The 13,253-nt window shown below is 37.4% G+C and overlaps 1 protein-coding gene and 1 pseudogene across 1 annotated transcript in view; one reads left to right on the top strand and one right to left on the bottom strand.

Annotated features, from left to right (window-relative positions):
• Positions 1–28: 28 nt before the first annotated feature.
• On the bottom strand, positions 29–6,813 carry LOC127415839 (RPA-related protein RADX-like; annotated as a pseudogene).
• Positions 6,814–6,860: 47 nt separating this feature from the next.
• LOC127415919 (uncharacterized) overlaps positions 6,861–13,253 on the top strand; it is a 49,242-nt gene continuing 42,849 nt past the window's right edge. The window contains exons 1-3 of the mRNA XM_051654972.1: positions 6,861–6,902; positions 12,776–12,880; positions 13,032–13,115. Coding sequence (XP_051510932.1) covers positions 6,861–6,902; positions 12,776–12,880; positions 13,032–13,115 — 231 coding nt within the window. The remainder of the gene's footprint in view (positions 6,903–12,775; positions 12,881–13,031; positions 13,116–13,253) is intronic.

Consider the following 13,253-nt stretch of genomic DNA (forward strand, 5'->3'; position numbering starts at 1 on the left):
GTCCTTCCATATCCAAAGTGTTCCTCTGTTAGCATAAAGGAAATGCACAGTTTAGTACCACTTCCACCTTCTCTCCACCAAGCGCACATGCTTTGATTGGTCAATTGGTTTGCTGTAGCAATCAGGTCAGCTGTGGGAAAAGAAACAGAAACCAGATTTAATCCTTTAGTTTTAGTGTTACTGTATATCCTAAAGGAAACTCACTTTTCATCATGCCTGTGCTATAAAAAAAAAAAAAAAACTGGTTCACACCTGGTCCTAACCAGGCACCCAATTAGTCTGTCTACACTGAAAATGAAAATGCTGCATGATGCTGCACGATCACATCAGATCAGAACATCAAAGCATATCTGATGTTTAACGGACAGCTGTGTAGAGAGGGATTTTGGACCAGTTATATTCAGTCTACCAAAAACAAGGTCTCAGGCGTAGAAACCAAGCAATCAAAAAACTGTACTGTTTCTTGCCAGTTGTAGCGGTCGCAGCTGGATAGGACATGAACATAGAAGATATTGCTTTTATTATTTGTTGCTTTACCTCATCATAGATATCATTATGGTTTTATTTGGTATTCTTTTTTATTTTAGGAATTCCAATTATTGTGTTCCATTCTAAGATCCATATCTCATCGAAGTCAGAGAACACATCGCAGCCTTGGAAAAACTTGATCTGATATTGCATTAATTAAAGTTCTCAATTTCGCCAGTGATTTAATGAGTCATCTTGTATGTAGCTGAGTTTCCAACCACGTATTTTTATTAGCATTTTGGCTTATCGCATAAAAACTGCTGGAAGGAAACACAAAAATGCGAATAAAATCTCCAAAATGCGCATTAAAAAAATGTATACGTTCGCTTGAGGTGGATTGTTTTTTTATTCGATAAGAAGAAATGTGCATTAACTATGATGGAAACACATTTACTGACTAAACTCCTACTGAATTTATTAGGAATACAAGATGCGCAAAAAAAAAGTCATGTGACTGAATAACTTCATAACTGGACTAACCAGCAGACCAATCATTGCATCTGAAATGTTGCTCTGGTCATCCTGAAATGGTGTCTAGAAATTCAAAAGCCAGCACAGAGTTTGCAGAGCAAATAAGTCGAATATAAACTTGAACTGTGCAGAAGAGCAGGTTTATTGACACTTTTGAAAAATACCTTCTAGTTCCGCACAGTTGAGTCATAAGGGACGGAGGAACGCACAAACATAGTGCTCACAGAACTGTGTGACGCACTGCCACTTCCAGACATGAGGCAAAGTTCTTTACAGTGTTTTGTCTGCGTGCTATAAACCGCAAGTATTTTATTAAAAAAAGAGTCACAGTGGCTACAGTTTCTCTGGAAGAGACGATTATGTTCTTTTGAACACATGGGATGGAAATGCGGCTTTATTCGCACATTGTGCAATATTACCATTTTTCATACCATTCATAGCTGGCAGCATATTCAAATTAGCTAAAATAAGCAAGGGATGGACAATGTGTAGAACTTTTGTGAATGATGCACGATCAATTTCTGCGGAGCGTTCTGTGAGTGCAGTTTCTGTGTAGGCCTGGTTATAACTCTACATCCTTCCCTCATTATTGTGTCATCACCATCTTTATATTTACCGGGGCTTTGGGGTGGGGCATGTGGAGAAAACCCTCCATGTGATAGGACAGACTCCCAGGAGTTGTCATGTGAAAGGGGGAGGGGCATCCAGTGCAAGTTTCCACTGGCAGCCGGCAGAAAAACAACATCAAGCATCACTCCATCTGAAAGAGCTACACACACAGTAGAGAAACTTTTTATAACAAAATACTCAATGTACAAGCAAAAGAAAGTGTTGACAAAAGTTTGTACTCCATGTGTGTGTGAGTGTATACTTCTCATTGTTAATGTGAAGTAGCCAGTATAGCAGGAGGCAGGGCTAAATGACTCCAACTCTCGTTGTGGGAGGAGCTTGTGAAAGCTGTTCACCTACATACCCACGGCAACAGCCTGAACATGCCATCGCTCATAACAAAAAACCTTTGGTAATGTTTCAATGGCAACGCATGTCAGTCCCAGACTTGAGGTCAATGGACTAGTGGGAGGCGTTGAGAAGTCTTTGTCATCATCTTCATCATTACTGTCATCGTCACGTTCTCCAACCAGAAACTCCATGGCTCCATCGAACAGAGAAAAATCTGAGGACATGAGGGAATCAGTTATGAAAGACTTACTACTAAATCTAAACACATTGTGAAGCACATCACACATTTTACACTCATTGAGCACTTTATTAGGAATACTATGGTCCGAATAAAGCGCCCGACATGGTTTTCTGCTGTTGTAGGCCATCCGCCTCAAGGATCGACGTGTTGTGCATTCTGAGATGCTATTCTGCTCACTACAATTGTACAGAGTGGTTATCTGAGTTACCGTAGCCTTTCTGTCAGCTCGAACCAGTCTGGCCATTCTCCGTTGACCTCTGTAATCAACAAGGCGTTTCCATCCGCAGAACTGCTGCTCACTGATATTTTTTTTGTTTTTCGCACCATTCTCTATACACTCTAGAGACTGTTGTGTGTGAAAATCCCAGGAGATCAGCAGTCACAGAAATGCTCAAACCAGCCCCACCAACAATCATGCCACGCTCCAGATCACTGAGATAATTTTTTTCCCCCATTCTGATGGTTGATGTGAACATTAACTGAAGCTCCTGAACCGTATCTACATGATTTTATGTATTGCACTGCTGCCACATGATTGGTTGATTAGATAATCTCATGAATAATTAGGTGTACAGGTGTACCTTATAAAGTGCTCAGTGAGTGTAAATCTGAATGTAAAATCTCCATTCCAAAACCTAGTCTTGCTGTCTTCACAGGCTGCTGCCTAATGAGTCTATGATTTGGAACACTCTTTTAAGACAGCAACTGCCACACAAAATAGCGCTCCATATGTGAAGCACACGAGAGACTAAAAGTCAAATTATACTTCAGTTGTCCGTGTTGCCGATCGTAACGCACACAGTATGCATGATGCAAAATTCATCATCAGCACAGTCAGCGAGGACTGTCCACGTGCAGCCCAGATTTTCTTGATACGTGGACAGTCCTCATCTGCGCACGCACCTGCCATTGACTGTACTGAAAGAGTATCACAAAGCAGTTCTAGTGTGCATGCCTCAAATGCGTTCATATTTGCTCGTGTACCCGGGCCTTTATATCATGTCCTAACCAAATACGATGCAACATTCAAGTGACGAGCAATTAGTTCATGCTTAACAGGACACTGCTGCGTGGCACATGTACACCGATCAGCCACAACATTAAAACCACCTGCCTAGTATTGTGTAGTTCCCCGTCGTGCCACCAAAACAGCACCAACCCGCATCTCAGAATAGCATTCTGAGATTATATTCTTCTCACCGCAATTGTACAGAGCGGTTATCTGAGTTACCGCAGACTTTGTCAGTTTGAACCAGTCTGGCCAATCTCTGTTGACCTCTCTCATCAACAAGGTGTTTCCATCTGCAGAACTGCCGCTCACATATGGTGTTTTTTGCACCATTCTGAGTAAATTCTAGAGACTGTTATGTGTGAAAATCCCAGGAGATCAGCAATTACAGAAATACTCCAACCAGCCCATCTGGCACCAACAATCATGCCACAGTCCAAATCATTGAGATCACATTTTTTCCCCATGCTGATGGTTGATGTGAACATTAACTGAAGCTCCTGACCCGTATCTGCATGATTTTATGCACTGCAGCCACACGATTGGCTGATTAGATAATCACATGGATGATTGTTGGTGCCAGACGTGCTGGTTTGAACTGACAAAATCTACGGTAACTCAGATAACCACTCTGTACAATTGTGGTGAGAAGAATATCATCTCAGAATAGTGGGTTGGTAATGTTTTGGCGGCATGAGGGGGACCTACACAATATTAGGCAGGTGCTTTTAATGTTGTGGCTGATCGGTGTATAGTTACGAGGAACAGGATTTTGGACCAATGAGATTTCACTGTGGGCGAGGCTACTCGGTGCAACACTGAGGATATACTGTAGAAACCAAGATCGGCTAAATGTCCTGTCACTAACATGGAAAAGATACTGTATCTTTTATTGTGTTCTGCTTTAAAAGGAATAGTTCACCCAAAAATGAAAATTCTCTCATCATTTAATAACCCTCATGCCATTCCAGATGTGTATGACTTTTTTTTTAATGAAAAACATAAATTATGATTTTAAAAAGAATATTTCAGCTCTGTAGGTCCATACAATGCTAAAATTTTGATGCTCCAAAAAGCACGTAAAGGCAGCATAAAAGTAATCCATACAACTCCAGTGGTTAAATCTATATCTTCAGAAGAGATATGATAGGTGTGGGTGAGAAACAGATCAAGATTTATGTCCTTTTTGCTTGAAATTCTCTTCCCTGCTCAGTAGGGGTCGATATGCATGAAGAATGTAAATCACCATAAACACAAGAAGAATGTGAAAGTGAAAGTTAGCAGGGAGAAGAATTTATAGTAAAAAAGGACTTAAATATTGATCTGTTTCTCACCCACACATATCATATCGCTTCTCAGCAATGGATTACTTTAATGCTGACTTTTGGCAACCATTCACTTGCATTGTATGGACCTACAGAGCTAAGAAATTCTTCTAAAAATCTTAATTTGTGTTCTACAGAAGAAAGTCATACACATCTGGAATGGCATGAGTGTGAGTAAATGATGAGAGAATTTAAATTTTTGGGTGAACTATTCCTTTAATGTGTCGCTTCTGGTAAAGACACATTTTTACAACTAATTCCAATTAAGTTTGACTTACCAAGTTACTTATTTAAATATGTAACACTCTTATAAAGCATAACCTTCTGAGATTGCCTTCTTTGTAAAAGACACATGCTATGCTGCCTTATAATTTGGCTAAACTGCATCGTGAGAGCACCTGTGATGCCTTACAATGCTGTCTAAGTAGGCAGACTGTTTGCATATGTGTGGATTTGAGTGCATATACTAAAATTCTCTTACCTCTTTCTACATCATCCTCAGTTGCAGACGACTGAAGAGGTGGCGCCACCCTGAGAAATATAGTTCTAAGCTAGTATTCTCCATTGAATAACAACATGTCTGAATCAGACAAAAACAGTTTATCCACACACAGATACCTCTTTCTAGGGGTGGCACTGCTGAAAAGTTTCCACTTCATAGGTGTCCTGTGAGGTTTAGGCCTGTGGTACAAACCCAAAAACTATTACAAACAAACTTAAACACTCATCACAACAGAGATTCACTAGAGCACAAACACACACCCCTCTCTTTGGCGTGGCGTTCTAGAGCTGAGTGGAGCAGATGGAAGATCTGAATACTGCATTTGCCCACAGTCCTATATGAAGAAATAAACGAGAAGTGTTTGTTGTGGATTGTATAGTACTGTGGGTTATATATTGTGTGTCTAAGTACCTCTCGGTGGTGGTAGCAGGCTGCGGTGATGATACACTGAACAGCAAATCGTCGCCTCTCTCTGTAATTTAACCTCTCACATTCTAATTTCATCTCCCCTCCACTGATGAGACCAGCTTCCTCTGCATGCACACACACACACACTCTAACATTTACCCCAGAAAGTCAATGTATCAAAGACCAAAAGAGATACTGAAACACATTTGATAACATTTGCATTCTTTGTTAATTGTAAGTTCTACAGTCTACCATTAGGGGGCACTATTCACAACTTGGGTATCAATGTAATTATGTATTGGCAGACATTGGCAAACTGTACTCTAACACACATTGTCATATAGACTCCATCCTATTTTGCCACTCACCTTGTCGGTTTTCCATGAAATTATGCAGTGAAACAGGAAGTGGTGGGTAGCTAAAATATCCTCCAATCATAGCCCGTTCCAGCATGCTGCTCTCATCTACCTGCTTAAACCATTGGAGGAATTGCTGGATTGGGCGTATCCCTCTGTATGGCATCAGGGGTGAGACCCTGTGCCTGTTAAATATTCACCAATAACACCACAATAATGCCACATATAGACAGCAGTGCATTCCTTTAATGCAGTTAAAATGTAATTGATGTTATAAACCTGCATACAGTACGTGTGACCCATTAAGTAAGTTTGAAGGTATAGTTCACTCAAAAATGAAAATTCTCTCATCATTTACTCACCCTTATGCCATCCCAGATGTGTATGACTTTCTTTCATCTGCTAAACTCAAATACAGATTTTTAGAAGAATTTCTCAGCTCTTTTGGTCCAGACAATGCAAGTGAATGGGTGCCAAACTTTTCAAGCTCCAGAAATCACATAAGTCAGGATAAACGTAATCCATAAGACTCCAGTGGTTAAATCAATATCTTCAGAAGTGAAATGATAGGTGTGGGTGAGAAACAGATCACTGATCACAGACACTTTCACATTCTTATTCTTGTGTTTTTGGTTATTCACATTCTTCATGCATATTGCCACCTACTGGGCAGGGAGAATAATTTCAAGCAAAAAAAAGGACTTAAATATTGATCCGTTTCTCACAAACACCTATTAAATAACTTCTGAAAACATGGATCAAAACACTGGAGTCATATGGATTACATTTATGATGTCTTTATCAGGGCTCCAGACTGCGACTCAAATTTAAAATCTAGTCGCCATTGGCAACAGTCGGCATGTGTGCTTTCATATGCGATTTCATCAGATATCATCTTGTGAGTTATTGAATACATCTTTAAAGCGCCAGTGTGTCTCGTGCCACTTTTCACCCGTTCTGTTGATGATATGAGCTCGCTGGCTGCACACAACAAAAAACACAGCACGAGCCATGATGTCCGAATCGTGAACAAATTGCTCTTTTGAACTGGATCTTTATAATGAATCACCCGACAAGAGCTCGTTTGAACTCAGGAGCTCAGGTTAGCGGTTTGAATTCGAGTCACTTTCTCAGCTAATCAGCCATCAGTGTGCTCACAACTGGGAGCGCAGACATTTCAAAATAGTAGTCCCATGTGTATTTCGGGCTTTTTTATAATTAAAAGTAATTAAAAGTTTTTTTTCCTGGTTATTATTATATAGGATTGGAGTAGCACAATAAAATGCATCTGGGATTTCATTCAATTTGCACTCTTGTAATCTTTGTGTCTAGGCCATCTAGTCACAGTAAAGAAAGATTACAATTTTTTTTTTGTATATGTATAATATATCAAATCAATTTAATATATGCACTCCCATATACAGTATATATATAATTTATTTATTTGTGATGTAAGGTCAAACATTTTGTGTAGCCTTCCACAAAATTCTTACAATAAGTTGCTGGAATTTTGGACCACTCCTCCAGACAGAACTGGTGTAACTGAGTCAGGTTTGTAGGCCTCCTTGCTCGTACACGCATTTTCAGATTTGCACAAATTTTCTGTCGGATTGAGGTCAGAGCTTTGTGATGGCCACTCCAATACCTTGACTTTGTTGTGCTTAAGCCATTTTGCCACAAATTTGGAGGTATACTCGGGGTCATTGTCCATTTGGAAGACCCATTTGCGACCGAGCTTTAACTTCATGGCTGATTTCTTGAGATGTTGCTTCAATATATCCACATAATTTTCCTTCCTCATGATGCCATCTATTTTGTGAATTGCACCAGTCCCTCCTGCAGCAAAGCACCCCAACAACATGATGCTGCCATCCCCATGCTTCACGGTTGGGATGGTGTTCTTCGGCTTGCAAGCCTCACCCTTTTTTCTCCAAACATAATGATGGTCATTATGGCCAAACAGTTCAATTTTTGATTCATCAGACCAGAGGACATTTCTCCAAAAAGTAAGATCTTTGACCCCATGTGCACTTACAAACTGTAGTCTGGCTTTTTTATGGCAGTTTTGGAGCAGTGGTTTCTTCCTTGCTGAGCAGCCTTTCAGATTATGTCGATATAGGACCCGTTTTACTGTGGATATAGATACTTGTCTACCTGTTTCCTCCAGCATCTTTACAAGGTCCTTTGTTGTTGTTCTGGGATTGATTTGCACTTTTCGCACCAAATTACGTTCATCTCTAGGAGACAGAATGCATCTCTTTCCTGAGCGGTATGATGGCTGCGTGGTCTCATGGTGTTTATACTTGCGTACTATTGTTTGTACAGATGAACGTGGTACCTTCAGGCATTTGGAAATTGCTCCCAAGGATGAATCAGACTTGTGGAGGTCCACAATGTTTTTTCTGAGGTCTTGGCTGATTTCTTTTGATTTTTCCATGATGTCAAGCAAAGAGGCACTGAGTTTGAAGGTAGGCCTTAAAATACATTCACAGGTACACCTCCAATTCAGTACACCTCCTGTCAGAAGCTAATTGGCTAATTGTCTAAAGGCTTGATATCATTTTCTGGAATTTTCCAAGCTGCTTAAAGGCACAGTTAACTGTAGTGTATGTAAACTTCTGACCCACTGGAATTGTGATATAGTCAATTAAAAGTGAAACAATCTGTCTGTAAAAACTATAGTTTGCTAATATTAAATCTGTGGAGTGGTTAAACAATTAGTTTTAATGACTTCAACCTAAGTGTATGTAAACTTCTGACTTCAACTGATATATATATATATATATATATATATATATATATACACACACACAGTATATATGTATGTACATATTGTCCACTTTTTGTTATGTTGTTTTTAACTGCACAACGTTATCATAATCTCTTATTAATTTCTTTGTACATAGACATTCTACTTACATATTTTTATTTGGGGGGGGGGGGGCTCTTAGGGATGATGTGTAATTTGAACAGTGGGGTTCCTGGAATTAAGACTGATCTCTGAAAGATGAACAGAACAAGGCAGAGAGAAAGTTCTGTAACAGAAGAATTAATATTCTCATGTGATGACAAAGTTTAAAAGGCTGAAATATGGAATATTCTCATTGTTAGATTATGCATGTTTAGTATAGTAACATGTAGCACACACAAGGGTCAATGGCACATACATCTGGGTAGTTGACACATAACATGTCCATGACTTCATGATTTTTTATCAACATAAATGTTTTAGATTCAAATTTAAAAGCACGCATGAAGTAAAGCATGTATTTCAGGTATTGTGATGGCTCACTGTTTCTTTTTCGCCATTTTAATCACATTGCTAAAAAAATCAGCAAAATGCAATTAGAAATACTTTTAGATACTGTATTGCTTGTCAGTGCAGAACATGTCAACAACCCATCTATATCCAATTCTAATGTTTCCAAAATGTCTTTGAGGTTAGTAAATGTTCTATATAATTATATAAATAAACATAGTAAAATATTCTTCATAGTTTATATCAATGTGTGGTTTTGAGTCCTGTCCGGCTGTTGAAACTCTCCTTGACTCTGTAGCGACACAATTTCACAACTTGACCCGGCTGTAGGATTCAATACCAGTCCAAACAGAGAGTGTTCCACAGCACAGCACAAGCATTTGATGAGCCATCCGCGACCTGTAGCTCTGCCTGAGAAAAAAAGAAAGAGGAAGAGAGAGAAAAACAAAAAACATAGGCAAGGACATATAAAAAAATTTACATTCTTTCTGACCATAGTACCAATACAATTTTTACAACAATACTTACAATGTTTGAACAAATCTGAGTGCATATTATCATACTACCATATCGTAACGAAAATGTATGTTGTGCTGCATAGAAGAGGATGTCACTAGGATGACCTATGACCTTATAGGGACATTGACATTTGTGATCTGCTTTCCCAAAATACATCAGTCTGGATTTGTGAAGGATCCGCACACACAGAGCTCCCTGGTATTGCCGAGATCCACTAAAGAAACGTCGTCGGAGTTCTGCCAGTGAAACTGTGGACCGGGTCTCTGCCAACAGAAAACATGCATTCATCAACAGGAGAGCACTCAATCCCTTTTTACCATGGTAACCACTGCCATTTCTAGAAAAATACCATAGTTACTACAATTATCATGATTTTTATAGAACCATAATAAATGAATAGGATACCAGTCAAACAGTGTTTCTGGAGCTTTTTAGAACCTTTGTGACTTTGTTTATATACTTTTTAATTACAGTATAATACATAGTTACCCCAGTTTTATTGTAGGAGCAACAACTATAGTAAGTTTGGTATTTTGGCGGGAAATACGGTCACTATGGAACATTTTTGTAAGTGTATGTTACATGAAAATGCTGTTTAGGTCGGCAGCTCAAGAGGGGAAATTATATATATATATATATATATATATATATTTGTGTGTGTGTGTGTGTGTGTATTATGTATATATACTAAAAAAGAAAGAAAAAGTTAAATATATAAAAAGGAAATAATTAAAGTATAAATTAATGAATGAATAAAGAAAAATAAAATATAAAGGGTATTTATAAAAAAATAAAAATAAAAATCCAAATATATAATGAAAGAATGGAACATAAAAACTAATTAATAAAAGAAATGATAAATTAATAAATAATTAATAATAACAAAAATAATCAGGAAAGAAATGTAATAAATAAATAAATAAATTATATATATATAAATATGAAAAATTTAAAAAAAGTATAAAAATAATCAATGTCAGAAATAATACATTAATAAATAAAGAATAATCAAATATAAAGAATCAATGAAGGGAAAAATATTAAAGAAAGACAAAGAAAAATATTAAAAATACATGATTATAATAACAATTACAAATGAATGAAAAATGAAAGAAAATAAAATTTGAATAATTAACGAAGGAAAGAATAAATTAGAAATGGAAAATGAAAAATTTTATATATATAATGAAATTATATATAAAAATAAACATATATGTATTTATATGAAATAAAGATTACATGAACAAATAAAGAAAAATAAAATATAAATAATGAATGAAAATAAATGCTTTGATATATAATGAATACACGAATCAGTATTTTAAGAATGTTTTTTTTTGTTTAATTGGTTAGATCAACTAAACTTGTCAGACAATATGCTGATATCTATCAGTCAATATGCCTGTACAAGTTTGTTCCTATGGCAGTGGACGCTTACAGTTCAGTGCTGGAGAATAACAGACAGGACGCCCTCTAGCGGTGATTGCATGTCATTGAGTAATGCGCCAGCTCTGTCTTCATCGCGCAGTGAGTGAAATAACACTGCTCATTTAAGTACAGTCAGTCTGGAAAAGTGCGGTGGGTGCTGGACACAAACTTCTCCATGCAAGGTTCCAAAATAGGTATGAAATATTAACGCACTATAGAAGACACATAAAATGACTGAATATTGTTACAATTTTCTGGCTGTGCCTCACTGAACTTTAAAGGCTGCTGACTGGAGCCGTGAGGGATGATCGTCTCGCGATGTGGACATATTACAGAAATGGAGTTGTCCCGAAAAGAAATATGCAAAAAACAGTAAGATTACATTTTTATTAACTGTCTATTTTATTTTATTTTTTGTTCAAGAGAAGTTTCCTCAGTGTAAATATTAACTGTTCCAATTGTCTATTTTGAAAGGACTCTTATTTTCTCAAAAGGGCGATGTAAATGTCCACGCAAAGCCAAATCTCAAAATGATATAACAGGTTTATTATCATATAATAAGTATGTCATTACAATTTAACAGGAGAATGGTGCTTTCAACCTTCCTCCCATTCCCAATGTGATCCCTTCAAAAGTAGCAATATTGGTAAGCAATTTTATTGAATTAATGTGTGACTTTTTCTTTAATTAAAGGGATAGTTCACCCAAAAATGAAAACTCTCTCATCATTTACTCACCCTCGCGCTATTCCAGATGTGTATGACTTTCTTTCTTCTGCTGAACACAAGCAAAGATTTTTAAAAGAATACCTCAGCTCTGTAGGTCCATACAATAAAATTGAAAGGTGACCAGAACTTTGAATCACCAAAAAAGCACATAAAGGCAGCAGAAAAGTTATCTATAAGACTCCATTAGTTAAATCCATATCTTCAGAAGCGATATGATAGGTGTGGGTGAGAAACAGAACAATATTTAAGTCCTGTTTTACTATAAAATTGCACTTTCACCAGCCTTCCTTGGCATGTTCACAAGAGGACTGAGTTCTTCTTCTTCTGTTTTTGTATAGCGAAAAAACACATTCTTCGTGCATAGGAGCAGGGAGGAGAAATAAATAAAAGGAGGGCTAAAGCAAAGGAAAATAATTAATAAATCATAATTGCACAACAGCCCAGTAGGTAGTGATATGCACTAAGATTGCAAATCGGCAAAAAAAAATAAAAAAATAACAGAATAAGAACTCTTGTAAAAGTGCATAGGAGAAGGGCTGAGTGAAAGTAGATTATAATTAAATAATTAAATATAAAATTAAATATTGATCTGTTTCTCACCCACACCTATCATATCGTTTCTAAAAATATTAGTTTAACCACTGGAGTCTAATGGATTACATTTATGCTCCTTTTATGTGCTTTTTGAAGCTTCAAAATTTTGGTCACCATTCACCTTTAATGTATGGACCTACAGAGCTGAAATATTCTTCTAAAAATTTTAGTTTGTGTTCTACTACAGAAGAAAGCAAGTCATACACATCAGAGACGACATGAGGGAGAGTAAATGACTAGATAAAGATCATTTTTGGGTGAACTATTCCTTTAGCAAGCCCTAGATGTGCTAGTTTCTCAGTGGAAGGCTTTGCATCAGCTGTAATGCAGTCTGTTAATTTAGTACTGCAAATTAGGCTTCTTGTGTTACCTTGAGAAGCCAATCATTTGAGCTGTTTGTGTTCGTCACTTTGTTGCTCCGTAATTTAAGATGCATGACTTGTACAGGATCACCAAACCAAAGGCCAAACTACAGCTCAAAGACAGCAAGAGCTGTTCTTCTCCCAGTCTCTGAGAGATCATGGCCCCATGGACAGAATCGTCATGAAGAAGGTGTGGAATGAGAAATTCACCCCAAAATTGCATTATACTCTTTTTGGAAGCCAAAGATGATTCCTACGTTTTTATGTTCTACATATATTGTCACTTTTCAGTGGCTGCTTCTTGTGCTATTTCTTTTGTGTGATTCTCTTAAATGTGATAGAAAACCACTTCAAGCAGCCAGGTTATTGTTCCATTATCCAGAGTGAGTGTGGAAACTGATTTGGAAATCACAGCTCACCTGAAAGTAAGTTTCAGACAAGTCTCTCATAAAGTTTCATCATTGTTTCAGGTTCATTGTTCAGAGACGCTAACTAGCCAAATCTTGGGTTTAGATAAATTATTAATGATAATGCAGAAGACAAACAAGCTTAAATTTTTCTCC

This window comes from Myxocyprinus asiaticus, chromosome 1 (assembly GCF_019703515.2).
Source record: "Myxocyprinus asiaticus isolate MX2 ecotype Aquarium Trade chromosome 1, UBuf_Myxa_2, whole genome shotgun sequence".
NCBI lineage: Eukaryota > Metazoa > Chordata > Actinopteri > Cypriniformes > Catostomidae > Myxocyprinus > Myxocyprinus asiaticus.